A 23,369-nucleotide genomic window follows, 5' to 3' on the forward strand; every position below is an offset into this window, starting at 1 on the left:
GAGGCTGGAGAGATGGCTCCCTGGTTAGGAGCGCTGACTGCTCTTCCAGAGGCCCTGAGTTCAATTCCCAGCAACCGCATGGTGGCTCACAACCGTCTGTAATGGGATCTGATTGATTCCCTATTCTGGTGTGTCTGAAGACAGCAACAGTGGGATCTGACGCTGTCTTCTGGTGTGCAGAAATATATGCAAATAGAGCACTTATATGTATAAAATAAATTCTTTATAAAAAGTAAAAAAAATTAAAAGACATCTATTTAAAAGTGAAGAATAGAAGCCACATATAATGGCACACATTTTTAGTCTTAATTTTTCAGACAGGGTCTCACTCTGACTGTCCAGAAAGTCATTATGTAGACCTGGCAGGCCTTGAATTCCCGTGTTTGCGCCTTTGCCTTCCGAGTGCTACAATTAAAGATAAGCACCACCATGGCCCAGCCTTGCACACATCTTTAATCTCAGCACTCGGGAGGTAGATTCAGGTGGCTGAGTTCGAGGCCACCCTGGGTTACATAGTGAGTTCTAGGCTAGTAAGACCCTGACTCTAAAAGGCAAAAATCAATTCATATCAATAATGGTAAAGGGAGAGGAAGTTAGACAGAAAAAAATCGTAGGCAAAATAAGGAGTGTAGCAGGAGGCTTTTCCACTGTCAATCAAAAGATTAACGTTTATTAGCCAGGTACCGCCCAGGCATGGGCGGACCCTCCATCTATTTTTGAGGTTCATTGGCTAAAGTAGGAACGAGTCTCTGGGATCAGGCAACTTTATTGGTTTGCTTCCGGGGCCTGGCTCTCCGGTGTCGGGGCTTCCTGCTGTCAAACGGAGCTCATCCTCAGCCTCAGGCTTCGGGACCTGGCGCTGAGGTCGGCGGAATCGCCTTCGTGACGTAGCCGGCGCGCGTGATGTCATCAGCCGTCGCCGAGAGCGTCCGGAGACGCCGCGACCTCCTGGCGCCGCGAAATTCCATTCGAAATGCTGCGGTTGTTCCAGGCCGCTTCCCGGGCCTGGCTTCGACCCTCTGGCTCCCGGGTAGGGCACTGAGCTGAGGTCAAGTTCGGAGGTCAAAGGTTGAGAGCAACACTAACTCACCGCCCGTCATTTTCCAGGTTATCAACTCGCTAGCGGAAGACGCGGTGAGGCCTGCGGAGATTTCCGAGCCGAGAGATAGCGCAGGTGAGACGGCCGGGATCATACTTTGACACACAAGAGTTGGGGAAGATGACACCGAAAGTATTGTTTTTTTTTTTTTTTTTTTTTTGATCCTGACCCTTGACCGCCCATTTTTCACCCCATCCCCACCCATGTCAGGTCTCCTAGATCCTGTGTTGCGAAAGTGCGAGCTCCGAATCCCGGCGCATAGGCGTCCGGTGCAAGCTTGGGTCGAGTCTCTCAGAGGATTTGAGCAGGAGCGCATCGGCCTGGCGGAGCTGCACCCGGACGTGTTTGCAACGGCGCCCCGGTGAGTGCGGGATGCAGTGGGAGGACCTTGCCCTGGTTTCTCCATGTGACAAAAGGACAAAAGGGGTGATCAGTTTCCCTACTACAGGGTTGGAGGGTGAAGGATACATCCCTGCTGACATCCTGGTTTATTACATTCTGCCTTGCTCCCTTGTACTTGGGTCCCCGTTTCGTCAGACCTCAAGAAGTTGGGTGATAATTAGGTAGATTTAATCACACAGAAAATTCTCGGTCATGGTGACCCACACCTCTAATCCAAGCACTGGAAATAGGAGGATCAAGAAATTAATGGTCAAGGTTGCATAGTAAGTCCCAGGCCAGCCTGGGCTACATGACACCATAAATAAAAAACAAACTAAACTAAATACTGGGCTAGAGAGAGATGGCTCAGTGATTAGGAGCACTGACTGCTTGCTTTACAGACAGAGGTCCTGAGTTTCTAGCAACCACATGGTGGCTCACAACCATCTGTAATGGGATTCGATGTCTTTTTCTGTTGTGTCTGAAGACAGCTACAGTGTATTCATACATAAGATGAGTAAATAATTCTTTTAAAAATACTAAATACTATTTTTAAAGAATTATTTAATGTATATGAGTACACTGTCACTGTCTTCAGACATACCATAAGAGAGCATCAGATCCCATTACTGATGGTTGTGAGCCACCATGTGGTTGCTGGGAATTGAACTCAGGACCTCTGGAAGAACAGTCAGTGCTCTTAACCACTGGGCCATCTCTCCAGCCCGCAGGTAGGTCTTTAATTCTCCATCCTCCTGCCTCAGCCTCCTGAGTACCAAGATGATAGGCATAGCTACCAACCCTGGCTGGATTTCATGGTACATAAACTAGCTTGAGTTGAAGTGGTGTCACCTGTGTTCAGGGAAGAGTAGAGGACAGAGAGTCCTGAATGTCCAAAGGAAGACCCAGGTTTCCTTTATTGGGGTGCAAATGTGGGAGAGTTTCAACCGGGGTGTCCCTCTTAGGTCTTCCTTCGCTTTCTCTAGGCTGGACATTCTACATCAGGTTGCCATCTGGCAGAGGAACTTCAAGAGAATCGTGAGTGTCCTGAGTAGCATGGCAGAGCTTCCTACTGGGCTCAGTGGCTTGTGAGTGTGCTCTCTGGAAACAACCCTGCTCAAGCCTTGTCTGCCTGTTCCAGTCAGGCCCCTTGTTAGGTCATAGTTTAACACCCATCACTGTGTTATGGTAGAGAAGCTGCAACCTGCCAGACCCTTGCCTGGAGACTCAGTAGTTAGAGTGGGTACACATCCTTGGGAGCAGTCTCTGGAGAGAGGCACTGAGTGCATGTGTACTGGGTAGTAAGCTCAGAGCCTCAATGACTGGGCAGTTGCTATGTCAGCAGATCTCACCAGAGATTCTAGACAGGCGCTCTACTGCTGAGCCAAGGAACATTTAGCTTATTCTGCGTGTAGGGAGACAACTAGCTCTCAAGACTGTGCAGCTACAGTAGAGATTAATAGGGACAGCATCTCACAGAGCCTAGCATTAGCATTTAGTCAGTGCAAGCAGAGTTTTGAGCCAAGAACATTCAAGAGTCAACAAGAAGCCAGGAGCGATGGCCCATGCCTGCAATCACTGCCCTGCAGAGGTTGAGGGTAATAAAATTCAGAGTCAGCCTGAGCTATAGACTGAGGCCTTGGTCTTAGAAATATCAGCCCTTGTGAACTGGGCAGCAGAGCCCTGCTTCTCAAGGTGGGGGACTCTGGTCCCTAAGTTCCCCGTACTTCCCCTTGACAACCTTCACTGCTATTTGCCTGAACCCATCCTCTTTGTACCCACAGAGCTATGCTAAGACCAAGACCAGGGCTGAGGTGAGTGGTGGTGGCCGCAAGCCCTGGCAGCAGAAAGGCAGTGGCCGTGCCCGGCATGGCAGCATCCGTTCTCCCATATGGCGGGGAGGTGAGTGGGGCCCAAAGGGGAGGGAGTTTGAGATGTCCCTCGCTGCGCAGGTGCCCACCACTGCCATAGGGGGGCACCTGCATCCCCAGTGTATTAGCACACTGGGGCATGAGAGCCCTGTACCACCACCAACCTGGTTTATGCAGCTCTGGGGATGAAACGCAAGGTCTTTGCACACTAGGCAAGCAGTCCGCCTACTGAGCCACAGCCCTAGCCCCACCTTCCCTTTCAATGCTCATTTATTTTTTCTTTTGAGAGTGGATCTTGCTGTATATCCCAGGCTGGTCTTGAACTTACTTTTTGTACTTCAGTTTGTTGTCCTAGAGTTGGATAAATGTACCTTCATGCCTGTCTACAGTTCATCTCCACCCTCCTCCTGTGTAGTCTTTCCTTGCCCACTCCCATGGTGCCTCATGGTGCCTAGTGGGATCTTCTGGCTCCTCCCACTCTGCCCCCCCCCCCCACTGTTCATCATCCACTCCAACAAACGCCCTGTGCCAGTCATCAAGCAGATTTCTGACATCCCAGACCAGCAGTGACCAACACCTTCTCACATATCACTGTCCCTGCAGGAGGTGTAGCCCATGGTCCCCGGGGCCCTACAAGTTACTACTACATGTTGCCCATGAAAGTTCGGGCACTGGGCCTCAAGGTGGCCTTGACTGTCAAGCTGATGCAGGTATGATACAGTACAGCTGCATGGGAACATGGCTGGGGGCTGAGGTTTCTGGGCTCTGCACTAGAGCCCAGGGTCCTGATTTTCTCCACAGGATGATCTACACATTGTGGATTCCCTGGAGCTACCAACTGCAGACCCCCAGTACCTGACAGAGTTGGCCCAGTACCGCCTCTGGGGGAGTTCCGTGCTCCTTGTAGACTTGTGAGGGCACAGGGCAGGGTGGGGAAGGGGCCACACTTCCCCTGTGCCCTGCCAGGCTCACCTCTCAGCCTCCATCTGTTCCAGAACACATGAGGAGATGCCCAAGAATGTCGTGGCAGCCACCTCAGGGCTCAAAAGCTTCAGCCTGATCCCCGTCGTTGGTGAGTGATGGGTCCAGTTTTTACCCCAGAACCCCTGGAGCAAACTAGCACAGATCCTACTGTCAATCACAGACACACCAAACCCTGTCCTGTCACAGCATGGCTGAATGACTTATCGACAAATTTACCATTTAGTTGTGAGGTTGGGGTGGAAACCAAAGCCCAGGCCTCATGTGCTAGACATGTGCCCTACCCAAAGTCACTCCTCCAGCCTTCAGCGCCCCAGCTGATTCTGAAAGCATCCCAGTGAGTCTGTTCCACATACAGCCTGAAGAGGGCAACGGTGAGCACCGGTGTGAGAGCCGGGCTGCCTATCTGTCCTCTGTCCTCCCCTCACGCTGACTCCAGCTGTCCTGTGCTTATCCACCTGCGGGGTCCTCATTGGAATGTGGCGTGGGGGTCATCTGAAAACTAGCAGGGTACCCCAGAGGAAGACCAGGGTCCAGGCTTCAGATAAGATGGGCTTGGGCTGTCACACACTGACCATGCCCTCACATCCCAGGCCTGAATGTGTACAGCATGCTCAAACACCAGACTCTGGTCCTTACCCTGCCTTCCATCGCCTTCCTGGAGGACAAGCTACTCTGGCAAGATTCAAGATATACACCACTCTACCCCTTCCGCTTGCCCTACAGTGACTTCCCTTAACCCTGCCCTGGTCACTTAGGGGACTACCTCACTTGGGGGCAGGTCAGCACACCAGACATCCTGCAAAAGAAGCAATTTTCTGGAAGCTGTTGGACCTTGTTGCCAGGAGGGGACAATGACGCAGAGCCAAGAGTGCCCACCTGGGACTCTTGTCGCATTCAAAATAAACCCTTTTTTTCACAAGTTTGGGATGGAGCTGGTCACTGCTGTGGGATCCTGTCAGCTCTTAGGCGCTTATCCGGTGCCAGGTGTTCCTGATGTCTCCTCCAGGGCTCACAACCTGCTTTGGTACAAACTCCAGGAGGAATTTCTCCCTCCTGTTGGAGATGTTGGAGCTTCCATAGGTGCCAGCCAGCAGCCTGTACTCTGACCTCTAGGAGGGTCTGCCACCTGGGTGCCAGGCAGCTTCCTTCTGTACAGCTTCCTTCAGGATCAGAGCCAGTGTCTTGTGTTCTTATGATAAAACCACTACGCTGTTTAAAGAGACCACCCTGTGTTCTCATTTTGTTGTTGCAGTTATGTGTGTGTTCTTCCACACAGGGTTTCTCTGTGTAGCCTGGCTGTCCCAGAACTTCCTCTGTAGACCATGATGACGTGGAACTCACAGAGATCCACCTGCCTCTGCCTCCCAAGTGCTGGGATTAATTAGAGACATCTTTCACCACCTCCCAGCTGTATTATTCTGTATTATTGGGAGCTGGAAAGGTGGATGGCAGAGAAAGGCACTGGCTGCTCTCCCGGAAACCTAGATTTAGAGTCTCAGCAGCCACGTGGCAGCTCACTGCCATCCTCAGCTCAGGTCCAGGAGAGTCAGGTGCTCTTCTAGCCTCTGCTGTCACCAAGTACAAAGATGGTGCCCAGACATGGCATGTTGGCAGAGAACAGAAAATAAGTTAGTTAAAAATTAAAAGGGCTTACATGAAAAAAAATTTTTTTTTCCTGTTGTACTGGATGGAGCCATTCAAACCATGAGCTACACTCCCTGACACTCTTTGAGGGTTTCTCTACAGGGGCTGTTATCTGTCAAGTACAGAAATTACAGGCATACACAGCTGTGTCTGTCGTGTTTTATATGTATGTATTTTTTCACAAACAGATTTGTAAAGGAAAAATGAGGTTTTCATTTTAGACACACACACATATGTGAGCTGGAGAGATGGCTCAGTGATTAAGAACACTGGTGACTCTTCCAAAAGACAGGTTCAATTCAGCACCCACATGGCAGCTCTAACACCAGTTGCAGGGAATCAAACCCTCACACAGGCAAAACACCAATGCACTCAGAATAAGTCATTTAAGCCGAGTAGTGGTGGCCTGTGCCTTTAATCCCAGCACTCAGGAGGCAGAGGCAGGTAGATCTCTAAATTTGAGGCCAGCCTGGTCTACAGAGTGAGTTATAGGACAGCCAGGACTACACAGGAAAACTGTCTCAAAGAAATCAAAAACATGTTTTAAAATGAGGGAAAGTGAGTCCCCAGAGAGTCGGGCAGGGCTCCACATAGACAACATCCAGCTCTGTCTCTAAACCAGTACTGACGCTGACGAGGACGGCTTTCTGTTGGTGTAAGTACAGCCAGACAGACAGCTGCCAGCCATCTTTCGCTGAAAATATCCCGGGACGTGTTGACACTGTAACTAGAAGCCCTGAGTGGCTCATGTGCTTTGGAGGCCGAGGCTGGAGGACTGCAATTCTAAGGATAGCCTGGGCTACATAGTAAAGCCAGGCAGGCATGGTGGTGCAGACCTGTCATCACAGCACTTGAGGCAGAAGCAGGAGGGAAGGTTGAAAATGTCACCTGTGGCTACATAGCTTGAAGTCAGGCTGGGCTATTACAGATCCAATTTCGAAAGCTCTAAATAAAAATGTTCCTGTCTTGGATTCTTCGCCCTTGGCAGTTCTTTCTCATCATTTCTTAATAAACCTGTTTCCTCTGCTCAGAAACAAGCCAGTCACAGGTTTTCAATCCCAGCACTCGGGGTAGGCACATCTCTGAGGTCAACCTGGTCTACAAGTATGTTCTAGGTCTGCCAGGCTACAAGAGAAACAGAAACAACATATAAAACCACCAAAGAAGCCAGTGGGATAAGTTATGGCTGTGCTGATGCTAGCCCACTGTGGCTAGCTGTTAACTACATGTCGGTTGTGCCTCTTGTGAAGCTAAAGGTACTAAAAAGTCAGTCCCACCCTAAAAGGACACACATGCAGTTCCACCTACGTTAGAACTTGAAGGAAACAGACCCATCACGATGCATTTTTTGTTGTTTTTAAAGTCAGAACTTGTCCCTGGAGACCCTCAGCCAACTAGAGGAGGGAAAGGGCATCTTAGGAAAGTGATACTGTGTCTAGAATGTACTTTCAAGTTACTGGGATGTAGCCAGGGGAGGTGCTGAATGCACTTGGGGAAGATGAGGCAGGAGGATCGGGTCAACCTGGGCTATGTAATAAGTCTGAATCTAGCCTGAACTACATGAAACCTTGTCTCAAAAACAAGACAGTGGGGCTGGGGCTGGGCACGTGGCTCATTCGGCTGGCAGCATGTTCATCTTTAACTCATTAAACTAGGGGAAATGTAAGCAGGGTGTGGTGTGCAGTCCTGCAATCTCAGATCTCGAGTGTTGGAAGCAAAGACTGGGGAGTTCCAGGCCAGCGTAGGCTACAGACCAAGAGCCTGTCTCAAAGTAAATAAATAAAAACCGAGGCAGCTCAGGCTCCAGAAAGGAGCAGGCCCCTGTTGGGGTGAGTGGGAAACCATAGCAGGTGGAGAGAACTGCAAGATGTCCCCTTCAGAATGCCGAGGGTAATGTCACTCAAGGACTAAGGCTGAAGTTTTGATCCGCAGACAATCCCTCAGTCCTTGTGAGACCACTTGGCACCAGGGAGGAAGTCATGCCCTTCCTGCAGACTGAGGCACGGGAGGAAACTGCAAAGGAATGTAACTCTAGAGTGTGCTTTCCCATCCCCACCACAGCAATGATCTACCAAGGAACTGTCCTTGACCCTGGTCCCAAACCTCAACAGCTCCAGTGGGTCTAGCCTGAGAATGGAAGTCCAATAGCCAGTGGATCATCCAGGTCTCATATATTCCAGGTTAGCATCTAGCCTTTGTTTGGGTTTTAATTTGTTTATGTGTGTGACTGCTCTGTACACCTGCACCCCTGCAGGCCAGAAGAGGGTATCAGATCCCTCTACAGATGGTTGTGAGCCATCAAGTGTGGTTGCTGGGAATTGAACAAAGCCTCTGGAAGAACAACCAGTCCTCTTAACTGAAGCACTTTCTCTCCAGCAACCCCTCTCCCCCACAAGCCCCTTTCAGAGACAGGGCTTCTCTGTGTAGCCCCTGCTGTTTTGGATCAAGCTGGCCTTGAACTCAGAGATCTGTCTGCCTCCTGAATGCTGGGATTAAAGGCATGTGCTGATACCTCCTTGCTCTTCCCAGTGCTTTCTATTTAAGTTAAATAATTTTATTTGAGAAAATGTTTTATTTGTTTATTTATTTATCTAGAGAGAACTTTCTGCTCTTCCTGAGGCCCAGGGTTCAATCCCCATCACTCACATGGTGGTTCCCAACTGCCTGTAACTGTGACTCCAGGGGACCTGATGCCCTCTCCTGGCCTCCACGGGCACTGCACACATGTGCTACATAGACATCCATACAAGTAAAATACCCATAACATAAATAAAATAAAATATTATAACACTAGATTGTATGTGTATGAGTATTTCGCCTGCATACCTGCTATTTATGTAGGTTAGAAGACAACGTCACCAGATTCCCTATAACTCGAGTTGTGAGCCACCATGTGCATGCTGGGAACAGAACAAACAATAGTCCTCCAGATCTTCCTCTCTCTTCCTTCCTTCCTTCTTTCTTCCCTCCCTTCTTCCCTCCCTTCCTTCTCTCCTTCCTTCCCTCTTTCTCTCCCTTTCTTCTTTTCCTCCCTCCCTCCATCCTTTCTTCCTCTCTCTCTTTCTTTCTTTCTTGACAGGGTTTCTCTGTGTAGCCTTGGTTAGCCTTCAAACCTAAAGATCCACCTGTCTCTGCCTCCCAAGTGCTGGTATTAACCGCTGAGACATCTCTCTCCAGACCCTCTTTTAATTAAAAAAAAAAAAAAGTGTGTGTGTGTGAGTGAGTGCCCCATGTATGCAGGTGTCTGAAGAAGTCAGAATAGGATATAGGATCCCTGGAGCTTGTGTTAAAAGTAATTGTGAGCCTCTAGGTGTCCTGGATCCAGACCCAGGTCTTCCAGAAGAGTAGCGACTGTTCTTTTTAACCATAAAACTCTATTCCTGGCTTTAGTTTTCTACTTTACCGGTAATCACAAAATAATAAATATCCCATACTTTTGTTTGTTTGTTTGTTTTCTTGGAGAGGCCTTATGTGTAGCCCATGCTGGTCTTCAACATGTAGCAGAGGATAACCTTGAGTTCCTGATCCTCTTTCCTCCACCTGGGCTTTGTGCTTGTTAAACAGGCACTCTACTAACTGAGCTGCAGGGGGCCCAGAAAGATTGTTTCTAACGTACTGTATTAGAGTAATTTTATTTTATATGTGAACACTTAGATTGCTTGTGTGTGTGTGTGCCACATGCACGTCTGCTGTCTGGCATGGATGCTGGGAAATAATTTCAGTCCTCTGCAACAGCAGGATATACATACAACCACTGAGCCATCTCTCCAGCCGTAAGACTGTGTGTGAGGGTGTGTGTCCAAAAGAAAACACCAGACTCCAAGAGCTGGAGCCACAGATAGTTGTGAGCTGCCGTGAGGATTATGGGAATTGAACCTGGGTTCTCTGCAAAAGCACTTGCTCTTACCTGCTGAACCGTCTCTCCAGCCCCCAGATGATGGCTCTTGTGGAGCTGGCCTTAAACTCACCCAGTCAGTCATCTGGTCTTGCTCCATCTTCTGAGTACACTTACAGGTTGCTGTACACTGCCGAGCTTCTGTGTTGAAGTAGAGTTGTGTCCTGTGTGTCACTGCTCCATTGAGAGTCCCAGAGGATTTTCCAATATTCAGATCTTGGACCCATGGTGCCCTCAACACAGTAGGTGCAGCTTTAAACAGTCACGATCTAAGGGACATGGGATCTTAAGGGCAACGGAGGCTCAAACTGGTGAAGTAGGGACCAAAAGAATCCCACTGACACCCTGAGATAAATCCACTCCGAGGGGTTTCCTAGATCCCCTTGAGGTCACTCTGAAACTCCACCATAATTGTCCCGGAGTAGACTGAGTGCCCCCTCCCCAGTCCCTTCTCCCCAGATCAAAACATCCCCGTGGAAATTCCTTAGAAATACCCAGGCTTCAGGCGTGGGTGTGGAGTGGCCTGGGAGCTGAGGGCTCTGAGGAAGAGCACGTGTGCACCCTCGACCTCTCCCTTCCGCATCTGCAGCATGACCTCCTGTCCCAGGGCTGGTCTCCACAGCAACTGAATAGGTGTCTTAAAACAGGAAGCCTCAGGCATCCAAGGACCAGTAAGCAAGCCGCTGGGTCTTGGAAGACTAGGGTTTGAGATCTCTCTTTGCCCAACCTCGCAGTAAGGGTCTGTCTCAATTTCCCTGCGGAAAGCAAGCCTGGTGAAGCGAGGTGGGGGGTCCGGAGTTCAAGGTCATCCTCAGTACAGGGCGTTTGAGGCCACCTTGAGCTCTTGACACCTGACCTCAAGAAGAGACAGAGCGGGGAGAAATGAGAGGGGGAGGGAGAGGAACTAGCGCGGGGTGTGGGGGGACGGGGAGAGGAAGGAGGGAAAGGAAAGAGGAGGAGAGGAGACCCAGAGGGCGTGTTGGGAGGGGTTAGGGGCTGGTCTCTCTCTTCTCAGAGGAGCCTCTCTCTTTAGTGTTCTCAGTTTCTCATCCAGCCTAGCAAAGGGCGGTTCAGGGCTCCATGCCACAGAATCAGACTTCTTCCTTCCTTTTTGGGGAGCTGTCAAGACGCCCCAGCAGTCAAAGCAGAAAAGGGGAAGCGAAGCCGCGGGGGCAGGAGCACTCGTGTGTGGGAGGAGGGACGTGACTGCGTGGTGCCTCTCAGGCAGGACTTTCTCACGGAGGATCTGTCCGGGCCTGCTTGGATTGCTGCTCCGAAAATCTCTTGTATCAAGTGGGTGGGGCATGGCACTGGGGAGAGGGGCACCTCTGAATGGATGGCGTCCCCAAACGATTCCGGGGAATCCTTATCCCTAGCAAGGGCTTATCTGGTGGGTTAAAGAGACTTGCAGTAGTTGGGCAATCAGGACTTGATTTCGGATCCCTGCGAAATGCCGAGCCTCAGTTTACCCTTTCGAGGGGATGGCCGTCCAGACGTCGCGGAGGACAAGACACTATCTAACCAATTAACCTGGAGGCGTGACTCCTGGAGCCCGGGGGCTTCTCTCAGGGACTCACCTTCTGGCCTCTCACCACTTCCCCTCACACACCCCGCCCCCCACATGTCATTACTTCAGTTTGGAAATTCCTGGATCTCAGGGGCCAGCGAGGCTGGATCACCCTACGTAGCCAGGGCACATCTCCATCCGGAAATACCGAAGCCCTCGTTCCGGAGGGGAAGGCGCGAGGTTTCCGGGAAAGTGGCCCCGACAGCACCGCCCCTCAGCCCCCCGTGGTCAGAGGCTATAAAAGAGGCGCCGCCTCAGCCTGCACCCAGAGTTCGTGCCCTGCTCTGCTGCTGCCTGTACTTTGCCCTGGCTCTGTAATGGCTTCAACCCGTGCCAGGCTCACGCTATCTCTGCTCCTGGCCGTGGTCGCCGTTGTGATTCCTGGTGAGTGTGGCTTCTTATCACAAAGTGGGGTTACTTTGGAGGGCAGGTCTCCGAACTCCAGGTAGACCGCGGTGGAAAGCCCTGCTCCCCGGTCAGCGGAACATCACATGAATTCCATCTGTTAACGGGAAGTGGGATTGGGAGCCAAGGGTTGAAAACTAACAGCCCGGAGTTCGAATCCCGCATAGCATCGCTTATGGGTGGGCTACAGAACACAGTCTCTCTCTCTCACTCTCTCTCCCCGTCGTCCCTCTTTCTCTTCCTCCCTTCCTCTCTCTCTTCTCTTCTCTCTTCCCCTCCCTTTCTTTCCTGTTTTGAAAATGAAGCCTTGACACGTTAGCCTAGGCTGGCCTTGAACTCTTAGTCCTCGTGGCCTCGCGGCTCTTCGGGTTACAGGCTCAAGACCCTCCACTTTCCTATAAACGTGTACGTTTAGCACCTGGGCTCTTGGTCTGTGCAGTGGGAACTGTGGTCACAGTCCTTGTCATGGGGCAGTCAGAGTATGGCCTAGGGAGGGAACAGATGGTCTGAAGGGCTGCCCCCATACCAAGCTGGATCTAGAGGTCCGGTTCCCTCCCCCACAAACACCCGCTCCCCATCCTCACCCCGGGGAAGTCCAGGCTGTTTCTGCGCTGGGGAATTCCGGGGTTGGTGTACCCTGGAGCCAGAGGTAGTTAGGACTCCCCACCTTGCTGCAGCCTGGGGGCGGAGCCTGCTCTCCTAGAGAGGAAGCTGTTCTGCAGCTGACAGCTGGCTCCTGACCTGGATTCCTAGGATCCGTTACTCCTGGCTGGGTCACTTCATCTTCGCCTCAGGGCTTTCCAAGGAACCCGAATAATTCCAGGGTGATTGAGGAGAGTAGACAACTCGGCTTTTTTTTTTTTTTTGTTTTGTTTTGTTTTGTTTTTTCGAGACAGGATTTCTCTGTGTAGCCCTGGCTGACCTAGGAATTGCTCTGTAGACCAGGTTGGCCTGGATCTCAGAGATCTGTCTGCCTCTGCCTCCCCAATGTTGGGATTAAAGGTGTGTCGTGCCCCCCGTGGATGTTTTAATTTAATTAATTGATTACACTTTATCTACTTATTGCACACGTGCTTGTGCCACAGCATGGAGCTCAGAAGGTAGCTCACAGGGCCGCTTCCCTCCTCCCACTGCAGGGGCTCTGAGGGCTGAGGGCAGGCGATAGGCTTGCTCGAAAGCCTTCTACCTGCTCAGCCTCTTGTTGGCTCCTTTTTAATGTTCTCACATAGAAACCATGTAGGCCATGCTGGTCTACCAGGTGCACTCAACCTCCCAAGTGCTTGCTTTGGAGGTGGGCCTCAGGTCTTTAAATTAGTTAGTGAAGTGCTCTGCTTCTGAGCCACACACCCCAGGACTGAGGGATAACACCCGCCAAAAAAAACAAGAACAAAAAACCACGGAACAAACAAAACAGTGTCTCAAGAGACACTGTGTAGCTAAAACTCACTGTTTAGATCAGGCTAGCAGCAGACTCATGATTCTCCTGCCATCTGAGTGCTGGGATTAAAGGCATGTGCCACCACCACATCTGGCACTGGGGACACATTTTTAATGTGTCCATCACCACCCAGAGGATTTTCTCACCTCACTTCTTGCTGACCATCCAGCCTGCCACCCTGACCACACCTTTGCACTCTGTTCCTTCTGTCTGGAATTGGCTTTTTTTTTTTTTTTTTTTTCTTTTGTTATATCCTATTCTGTTCTGGTTAAACCAAAACTCTTATTAACAACCCCTGACGTGGCGGCACAGACCTTTAGTACCAGTACTTGGGAGGTAGAGGTAGGCATATCTTTATGAGGCTAGCCTGGTCTACAGAGTGAGTTCCAGGACAGCCAGGGCTACATAAGCTACCCTACCTCAAAAAAAAAAAAAAAAAAAAAAAAACCCAAACAAGAAAGGAAAATCAGAACAGTAACAACAACCCAACCACCAACAACAAACAACCCAACCACCATCCGAGGTCGGGCTGGCGCTGGACTCAGTGGGCAGAGTGCTTTGTTAGAATGCCTGAAAACTTGGGTTCCTGTATCCAAAGCTGCTCTTGGACTCCATCTATAATCAAGGATCATACTCAACCCCCATCCCCCTGAGTGCTGGAATCACAGGCGTGTGCCACACCCAGTTTCTGGGTGCTGAGAGGATGGAATGCTAGGCACTTAGTTCTGCCCATTGAGCCTAATCCCTCAACACCCTTAATTTGTCACCTGTGTGCTCAGGCACAGTCGCCTCCTTTGTAGGGTGCAGAATTCTGCCTGGCTGCAAGGGCAGCACCTGGCCCTGAAGTCACACAGATAAACCGGCTGCCTCTCATCTCTCCCTTTTGTTCCAGGGCCTGGTGAAGCACAGGTGTCCATCTATCCCAGGGAGGCCTTCCTGCCTCAGGGTGGGTCCGTGAAGTTGAACTGCTCTTCCTCTTCCTCTTGCAACGAGAGCTCCAACCTGGGCTTGGAGACTCAGTGGTCGAAGGAGGAGCTCGAGAGCGGACACAGATGGAAGGTCTTTGAGCTGAGCGACATTCGGGAAGACAGCCATCCGCTGTGCTTTGAGAACTGTGGCATCAGGCAGTCCTCGGCTTCTGCTACCATCACTGTGTACTGTGAGTGGTGAGGCCAGGAGCTGGGAGTAGGGAGACCCACAGGGACATGATAACCGGCACCGGGAGGCAGCCTTGGAAAGTCCCACAGTCACTTAGAGAGCTCTTTCAACCTCTACCAGCAGAGTGTACCATAGGAATCTAGAACCTGCTAGAATGCCACAGTTTGATGCCTGGATTGTTCTGTTTTGGTTAGTGTAACCGTACTCTATTATTAATTGTGTCTAATATTTGGGGTTTTTAAAAAAGAATTTATTTTTTTTTATTTTATGTGCATTGGTGTTTTATCTTCATGTGTGAGGCTGTCAGGTCCCCTGGAACTGGAGTTATAAACAGTTGTGAACTGCCATGTGGGTGCTCATAGTTAAATCTGAATTCTCTGGAAGAACAGCCAGTGCTTTTAATTGCTGAACCAAGTCTTTGTCTCTGGCCCCAGTCTTTGTCTGTTGGTTTAAAGATAGGATCTCTTGTATCTGGCCTTGGACTCACACTACATAGCTGAGGATGGCTTTGAACTGATGAACTTCATGGTGCTGGGATTATAGGCTGATACCCCATACCTGGCTTACCTGGTTGTGGGGATTGAACCAAGGATTTAGTGATTTCAAGGCAAGGACTCTGACACTGAGCTGTAGACCAGACCAGCCTCTGACCCTTAAAAACTCCTGCTATCCCAGGACTCAAGAGTAGAAAGAACAAGGCTCTTGGAGTTCACAGTCATCCCTGGATACCTAATTTGGGGTAGCCTGGACTACATGGGACATGTGAGAGAGAGAAAGAGAGACAGAGAGACAGACAGAGACAGGCAGGCAGGCAGGCAGATAGACCTTGCTTGGTATCAGTAGTGGAGCTTCAGTTTCATATTACAAAGAATCACTGTCTACAATGCATGGCATCCCAAGAAGCAGAAGTGGTAAGATTTAGGCAAGTGTAGCATGTTACTCACCTCAATACCTGACTAATGTCCTGTTTCCTCTAAGGACTGGATAACAGCTCTCAAGAGCAAGGATTGTGGGCCAGCAGGACTCTGGAGACAAGAGTCAGAAATAGCCCTGGAATTTAGATTGCACTTTTAAATTTTCAGTTTATTATCTTTTTAATGGTGCACATTTTAAATCTCAGTACCTGGGAGGCCGAGGCAGGAGGATATTTGTGAGTTGAAAGCCAGCCTGGTCTACAGAGTTCCAGGCCAGCCAGGGCTACACAGTGAGACCCTTCGTGTATGCAAATGAGCCAGGATCATAGGACAACTTGCAGGAGTCATTTTTCTTCCTCCAGGTGTGTCCTAGAGAACAAGAATTTAGGTCAGCATGCTCGGTGGAAAGTGCCTTCTCTCTCTGAACCATCTTGCTGGTCCTGTTTATTGTTTATTGGGTCTGGGTTTTCATTTTGTTTCTTTTTTTGTTGTTTGTTAATTTTTCAAGACAGGGTTTCTTCATGTTGCCCTGACTGTCCTGGAACTTTTTCTGTTGACCAGGCTGGGCTCTGTCTGCCTACCTTGGGTTCCCAAATACTGGGATAAAAGGTGTGTGCTACTACCACCCAGCCTGCTGGCCCTCTTCTTTTTTTAAAGAGGGTGTGTGTCTGTGTGTGTGTTGTTCCCACATGTGGAGGTCAGAAATCTTCCAGTGAGCCACCATGTGAGTGGGTCCTGGGGACTGAATCCCTGTCCTTTGCGATAGCAGCCAGTGCTCTTAACTGCTGAGCCACCTTTCTAACCCCCTGTTTATTTTTTAAGGTAAGTTGGCTTTGACATCTTGCTCTTCAGGCACCCACCTCCCAAGCACCCAGATTATAGATGTGTGCTTCCATGCCTGGATTAGATAATGGTGTGTGTGTGTGTGTGTGTGTGTGTGTGTGTGTGTGTGTGCCCTGCAACCACCAAGTTCCAGTCTTAGAAATCACTGGTGCATGGCCCTGTCACACAATGTCAGGATCTAGGGCTGCTCTGCTCCTTGGGGCTAAGGATGGGACTGTCAGGGTTTTGTACTTGGCCAGGTATGTACTCTGCTGTTGATCTCAACCCCTAAGTCACACTGCAGCTGTATTTGAAGACCAAACATTTGCAAACCACTCAAAGATAGAGAACCCAAGAGACATCAAGATAAAGTTTGGTTTGGGCATACCATGGAATAGTGTACAGCTGTATGAAAGAATGTAGCAGGTCCTTCCTACCTGCAGGAATGTTATACCTTAAAAGGAAACACATGCTGGGAAGGAGTGGAGTGCTTTGATAGTTTCTGTCTTTGTGAGCAGGATCAGGATGAGGGAGGCCGTGTATACATAGAACCCAGGGCCTCATGTGTTAGGCTAGCACTAATTGCCAACCTTCCACCCAACTCCTCTGGGTGTCCTAGAAAGGGGCTCTTCCCCTGAACCATGCCCCCATCCCCTCACTGGGGAATTCCAAGAGAGGTTATACCCAGCTGGCTTTGGCTTTGGAATTAGTGCCCGAGGAACTGGTGACCACTGGGCTTTTGACATCTTGGTTGACTTGTTGACCATGTCACGCCATGATATGATACAAGGAAGCCTAAAGGCCATCAATCTTAGTGGTCTCTGGACAGAAGCCTTTAGGAAATCTCAGCTTAGCTTGTGGTTTGGAGGATGCAGTTGTATGTACCGGTGCTGCTGCCCTGGAGGGAGGGAAGTCCCCAAGTATTCCTTGTGGGCTTGGGAAGTCCCTTTGAAGAGCTTTTCTAGGATGTCTGATCTTAGAGACCCAAGGCTGGGGCTGGAATTCTGGCTTTGCTGCATTTCTGACTGTCACTTCGGCTGTTCAACTGTGACTTAATTTCTATACTATCAATACAGTGAACCTCAGCCTGGTAGCCTGGTGTGGTGGTTGCATGTTTATAATTCTAGGACTTGGGAGCCAGAGCTCAAGACTAGTCTGGTCTACATAATGAATTCCAGATCAGCCTGGGGTGGGTGGAGTGGGGTATGGATAACAAACAAGAACCCCAAAACCCAAGTTGGTAGGGGTATTCTGGGCAGAGGGGACAGCCTGGAGCAAGGCTGGAGCAGGAAACTACCACCCTGCTTGGTGTGAATGCATGGGTGTCAGCATGGTTGCTGTCAAGAGCTTTCTCCTTGGGGAGCCAGGCACCTTGGTGGGTGTGGGAGTGGTCCTGGCTTCTGCATGGCAGGAGGTTGGATTACTGGAAGCAATCGAATACAGCAGAAGCCTGCCTGAGCTTGCTGCTTGTGATTGCAGCATCCAAGATGGGAAGGGCAGACAAATATTTGAAGAATGGGGAAACCAGGATTTGGAGAGTTCAGTGTCAAGAAGTAAGACCAAGTGCCATGGCCTTCCCTGTGTGCCAGTGTTTGAACACAGTGAAGCAGGTTCTGCCCCTGGTTTTGCACTATGGACTGATTGCCCCGGAACTTGCTTTTTAGACCAGGCTAGCCTGAGTCTCGAAGAGACCCAACTACCTATGCCTCCCAAGTGCTGGGACTAAAGGTGTGTGCCTCCATTGCCGGGCTCAGAGGTTAATGTTTATAAAATAGTGTTTTTATTTTATGTGCATGAATGTTTTGCCTGCAAGTAGTTTTGCCTCACCCGTGGCTGAGGTGGCCGGAAGGGAGCACTAGATGCCACCGTGTGACCTACTGTAAGACCTGTTAGTGCTCTTGATGCCTAAGCCACCAGACCAGCCCTTAGAGGTCAACTTGTGGGAACTATTTTCTCTTCCATTATATGGATCCCCCAGATTGAATTCAGGTCATCATGCTCGGGTGTCAAACACCCTTTTCTTCTGAATCATTTCCCAGTCCACATCTCCTTGAGACTGTGTCTGACATAATGCAGGTTAGCCTTCTTCATGGGTAGCTGAGGGCAACCTTAACCTTTGGTTGGTCTGTTTTAGGACTGGATTCTCACTATGTATCCCTAGCTGACCTAGAACTCTGTAGAATAGGCTAGCCTCCAACTCACAGAATTCCCCCTGCCTCTGCCTCCTAGTGCTGAGATTAAACCTGAGTGCAGGTATACCACTGTACACTGTATTTGTAGAATTGTAGTATCTGACTTTGTTTGTTTGTTTTGGATACTGACTTTCTAAGTAGCTTGATGTGGAGACCAGGCTAGCCTTCAACTCACAGAGATCTGCCTGCCTATGCCCTCTGAGTGTTGGGATTAAAGACATATATTACCTAATTTACAATGTCTTCATCTTATTGAAGACTCTGTGGTGATGCTGTAGGCTTGTAATCGTAACTCCTGGGTAGGTTAAGGCACAGGCTTGAAGCTAAGCTAACTATAGTATGTGAGGTCCTGCCTCAAATGACAAAAAAACAAACAAACAAACAAAACTAAACCCAAACCAAACCAAATAAACAAAAGAAAATGGGGAAGAAAAGGGAAAATATAGGAAAGGAAGAAAAAAGAAGGGCTGAAGCTTTATGATCACCCTGGGGTTCCACTACTGAACCACACCCCTCAGCCCCTCACTGGTTGATTCTATGCAGGGTTTTACCACCACGGAGGTACAGCCTTAACTCTTTTTCATTTGGGGACAGGGTCTCCAGTAACTACTGTCTCACAAACGCACAGGACTGGACCTGGATCTACACATCCCAACTTTTCGTAATTAGGAAGATTTAATCAATTAGTCTTATAGAAAGTTTTGACACGAGTGTGGTTTAGTTTTTCATACCTCAGTTCACTTAGTCTCGGCTAGCCTCAGACTTGTCGCTCTGCTGTGGCTGGGATTACAGGCTGTGCCGCCATTCTCGTCTCTTATTATTTTTTATTATTTCTTATTTCTATTGTGTGTGTATGATGTGTGTCAGATGAACATATGGAGGGCAGAGGACCACTCTGTGGAGTAATGCTCTTTATCCACCTTGACTTGGGATCCAGGGATTGTCTCTTTTCCCAGACAGGGTTTCTCTGTGTAGCTGTGGCTGACCTGGAACTCTGTAGACCAGGCTGGCCTCAAACTCACAGAGATCCACCTGCCTCTGCCTCTCCAGTGCCACTACTGCGCAGCCTGGGATGCAGGGATTGAATTTGGGTACTCAGGTTATGTGTCAAGCACGTGGACCCACTGAGCATCTCACTGACCCGTTTTAATTTAATATTATTTGTGAGACTGGGGATGTAACCCAGGGCCTCCTGTCTGGTAGGCCTCTAAAACTGGGCCACCACCCTCTCAACCGTTAGTACACCCAGATATATGTATTCCTGATGATAGATTTCCACCTCTCAGATATTGCTGCTGGGAATGGTTAACAATCCTTATGCAAACACTCCAGACCTCCTCCTTAGCTTTCCCCAAAGCTCTCTGCATTCCTCGCTGCTTAGGTGTCAGGGTATGTTTGGGGGAGACTGAAGTCTTCAGGCAGGTGTGGGTCTGTCTGCAGCAGTCCAGCTTACAGGATCCCCAAACCCCATTTTCCTGCAGCGTTCCCGGAGCGTGTGGAGTTGGACCGTCTGCCTGACTGGCAGCAGGTGGGAAAGAATCTTACCATGCACTGCCGTGTGGAAGGTGGAGCACCTCGGACCCAGCTCTGGATGGTGCTGCTCCGTGGGGAAGAGACGCTGAGCCGCCAGCTAGTGGGTGGGGACCCCAAGGACCCCAAGGAGATCACATTCACGGTGCTGGCTAGCAGAGGTGACCATAGAGCCAGTTTTTCATGCCTCACAGAACTGGACCTCAGACCACAAGGGCTGGCACTGTTCTCGAATGTCTCCACAGTCAAGCATCTCCAGACTTTTGGTGAGGCCCTATTTCTGCACAGTGGGCACATGTGTTTTTGGGAGGTAGCCAACCCCGGCAATGGTGCTGAGAAGAGAAAGATCTTAATAGTGGGAGATTGGGGGATGGTGAGATGGCTTAGTGTAAAGAAAGGGGCTTGCATCCAAGCCTGATGGCCTGAGTTCAAGTCCCAGCTTCCAGAGGAGAAAGACTCCTGAAAGTTGTCCTTTAACTTCCACAAGTGAGACACACACACACACACACACACACACACACACACACACATATATATATAGATAGATAGATAGATATATACAGCAAGTACATGAATCAGAAGAAAAAGGGGGGTGGAGTGTGGATGGGCCCCACAGGTCCAGCTCACACCGAATGTCAGCCCTGAGGATCACAAAAGACACTTCTTTTGCTCTGCGGCCCTGGGTGGCTGGGCAGTAGGTGTCAAAACCAGACCCTGGAACTCCATTGCTCACGCCTGTCTTCTCTCCCAAGATCTTCCGACTACCATCCCCAAGCTCGACACCCCTGACTTCCTGGAGGTGGGCACCCGGCAGAGGATGTTGTGCTCCTTGGAAGGCCTGTTTCCTGCCTCTGAAGCTCAGATATACCTGGAGCTGGGAGGCCAGATGCTGGACCAGAGGAGCACAAACGGCAGAGACTTTGTGTCAACCACTGCCTTAGTGGATGTGACTGAGAAGTTGGATGGAACCCTGCTCCTGCGCTGCGTTCTGAAGCTGGCGGATCAGATTCTGGAGACGGAGAGGGCCTTGATAATCTACAGTAAGAAGGGGCTGGGTTTAGTCCAGAGACCTCTGACACCAAAGAAGGAGTAGAAAAGGGGAAGGACTGACAAGCACAAGGGGGACTGTCACCATAGGTGGGCCTTTCAGAGGAGTGGCCTAACTTGGTAGCTCATTCAGGAGTAAGGACTGGCACTGCTTTTATCCCAGCACAGGGGTGGCAGAGGTAGGCAGGGTCCTTATGAGTTCCAGGCCAGCCAGGGCTACATAGTAAGACCCTGTTTCAAAAAGTGTTGGACTAGGCCTTTCAAAAGCTAGGCCCAGTTCCTGGATGGCCAACGTAGGAGATAGGGGCTGACACTAGGGGTCCATCCTTACCTGAGGCTGAGTGGCCAAGGGCGGGGCTTGCACTGGGCGGAGCTCACGGTGTGTTCTGTCCCCAGACTTTTCAGCCCCAGTCCTGACCCTGAGCCAGCTGGAGGTCTCAGAAGGGAGCCAAGTGACTGTGAAGTGTGAAGCCCACGGTGGGGCGCAAGTGGTGCTTCTGAGCGGTGCTCCGCGTGGGCCACCCACCCCGCAGGTCCAGTTCACACTGAAGGCCAGTCCAGAGGATCATAAACGACGCTTCTTTTGCTCGGCAGCCCTGGAGATGGAGGGGACGTACCTGCTTAAAAACCAGACCCTAGAACTCCACGTGCTGTGTGAGTAGGGTAGTGATAGTCCCAAATGCCTCACGTGCCCTCTGAGCTTTCCCTGATCTGTGCCTCTTACACTGTTTGTCCAGATGGTCCTCACCTGGACGAGAGGAACTGCTTGGGGAACTGGACCTGGCAAGAGGGGTCTCAGCAGACTCTGAAATGCCAAGCCTCGGGGAACCCATCCCCTAAGCTGACCTGCAGCCGGAAAGCAGATGGTGCCCTGCTGCCCATTGGGGAGGTGAAGTCTGTCAAACGGGAGATGAACGGAACCTACGAGTGCCGTGCCATTAGCTCCCATGGGAATGTCACCAGGAACGTGTACCTGACAGTGCTGAGTGAGTATTCCAGGCTATAGAGCTGGGTGAGGGGTGGGCTAGATGCCAGGGCCTCAACTCTCACCGTTCCCTTCTGTCTCTACCACGCAGCCCACCGTCCGAGTAACTGGGCCATAACCATTCTGTTGCCGATACTGGTCACTGCGGGCATCGTGGGCGCAGTGGGCGCGGCCATTTACATTTATAACCACCAGAGGAAGATCAGGATATACAAGTTACAGAAGGCTCAGGAGGAGGCCATGAGACTCAAGGCACAAGCCCCGCCTCACTGAGGCAGCTGGGTACCAGCCTGAGCCCCCTACAGGGCAACAGAACGTAGCTGGCATTTACCCTCACCCACCTCGGGCTGTCACAGGATGGGTAGGTGGCCTGGGAGGGGGGGATGCACTTGTAGCCTCCGGGCTAAGAGGATTCGGTGGGCGGAGCAAGACTGTGAGCACGTGTGACCTGGACACACCTATAGCCAAGAAAGGCTGACTTGGTTCTCTATTGCCCCAGGAGGGGCCCCTGCCTAAGGAAGATGTGATACCCAGGAGACACAGGCAAAAGTGGAAACATAAGGCCATACCTCCTCTGACACAGGAAAGCTGGCACATTGTCCCTAACTCTTCTTGATGTATTTATTAATTAGTTCATAGTTTACCAGCTATTTATTGAGTGCCCTGTACAGGTACTAGAGCAGGGAGCAGGTGAACATGTAAGTTATTGCCTGAGGAGTCTGGGGAAAGATCATGTGGGTCTGGGGTTTCTCCACTGGTCAGGATGCTTTTCTCAAAAGGGCCACTTTTTTCTTTTTTCCCTACGAGTCACAAAAATACTATGTGGACTAGCAGCAGTTCTCTGCTGGGGGACCTCTGGGGATCTCTGCCTCTTCCACACCCTGGGGTCTCCCAGCACCAACCCTCCCCACCCACATACATTCCTACCTTTGTTCCCAAAGTCAGCCACCATGCCTAAATATGAATGCTCATCCTTAGCAGCTGAACAATGGAGTCTCATGCTCATGACATTATGGACAATCCCTGCATGTCCCCACCCGGTTCCACCTCAGAGAGAAAGCCTGCAAGAAAATGTTCCAACCACTTAGAAGGGTCCTGCAAACTGTTGTGGAAGGGTAGGCACCCCTCCCAGTACAGACGCCTTTCCTTTGAATCAATAAAGTGTTATGTTGGCCCGAGTGTCTTGTGAGTTTGAATACAGACATCATATGAGTTAGCCAAAGCCCAAAGCATTCATGACTCCCACGCTTCCTCAAAGGGTTGCCTGTTAACCCTAACTGAGTCTGTGGACCAGGTTGTTTCTCCCCCATTCGTTTTTATTTTTTTTTTAAGTTAGGCTCCCTGTGTAGTCCTGGCTGCCCTGAAGCCTGCCATGTGGAATGGGCTGGCCTTGACTTCACAGAGATAGCCAGCCTGTCTCCTGAATGCTGGGATTAA

General features: G+C 50.3%; 2 protein-coding genes across 2 annotated transcripts; both read left to right on the forward strand.

The window, feature by feature from the left end:
• Window positions 1-883: 883 nt before the first annotated feature.
• MRPL4 (mitochondrial ribosomal protein L4) lies at window positions 884-5,256 on the forward strand. The gene is made up of 9 exons (XM_080930268.1): window positions 884-1,030; window positions 1,108-1,174; window positions 1,310-1,460; window positions 2,467-2,518; window positions 3,265-3,382; window positions 3,955-4,061; window positions 4,153-4,262; window positions 4,347-4,423; window positions 4,926-5,256. Exons 1-9 carry the CDS (start codon window positions 974-976, stop codon window positions 5,069-5,071), a joined length of 885 nt encoding a protein of 294 aa, XP_080786394.1. The 5' UTR covers window positions 884-973; the 3' UTR covers window positions 5,072-5,256.
• Window positions 5,257-11,722: 6,466 nt separating this feature from the next.
• On the forward strand, window positions 11,723-23,080 carry ICAM1 (intercellular adhesion molecule 1). Its single transcript, XM_080930256.1, has 7 exons — window positions 11,723-11,825; window positions 14,177-14,443; window positions 19,852-20,166; window positions 20,653-20,940; window positions 21,344-21,601; window positions 21,685-21,933; window positions 22,024-23,080. The coding sequence occupies exons 1-7, from the start codon at window positions 11,759-11,761 to the stop codon at window positions 22,203-22,205; spliced, it is 1,626 nt and encodes a 541-aa protein (XP_080786382.1). The 5' UTR covers window positions 11,723-11,758; the 3' UTR covers window positions 22,206-23,080.
• Window positions 23,081-23,369: the final 289 nt, after the last annotated feature.

Source organism: Micromys minutus (genome assembly GCF_963924665.1).
Source record: "Micromys minutus genome assembly, chromosome: 16".
NCBI classification, from domain to species: Eukaryota; Metazoa; Chordata; class Mammalia; order Rodentia; family Muridae; genus Micromys; species Micromys minutus.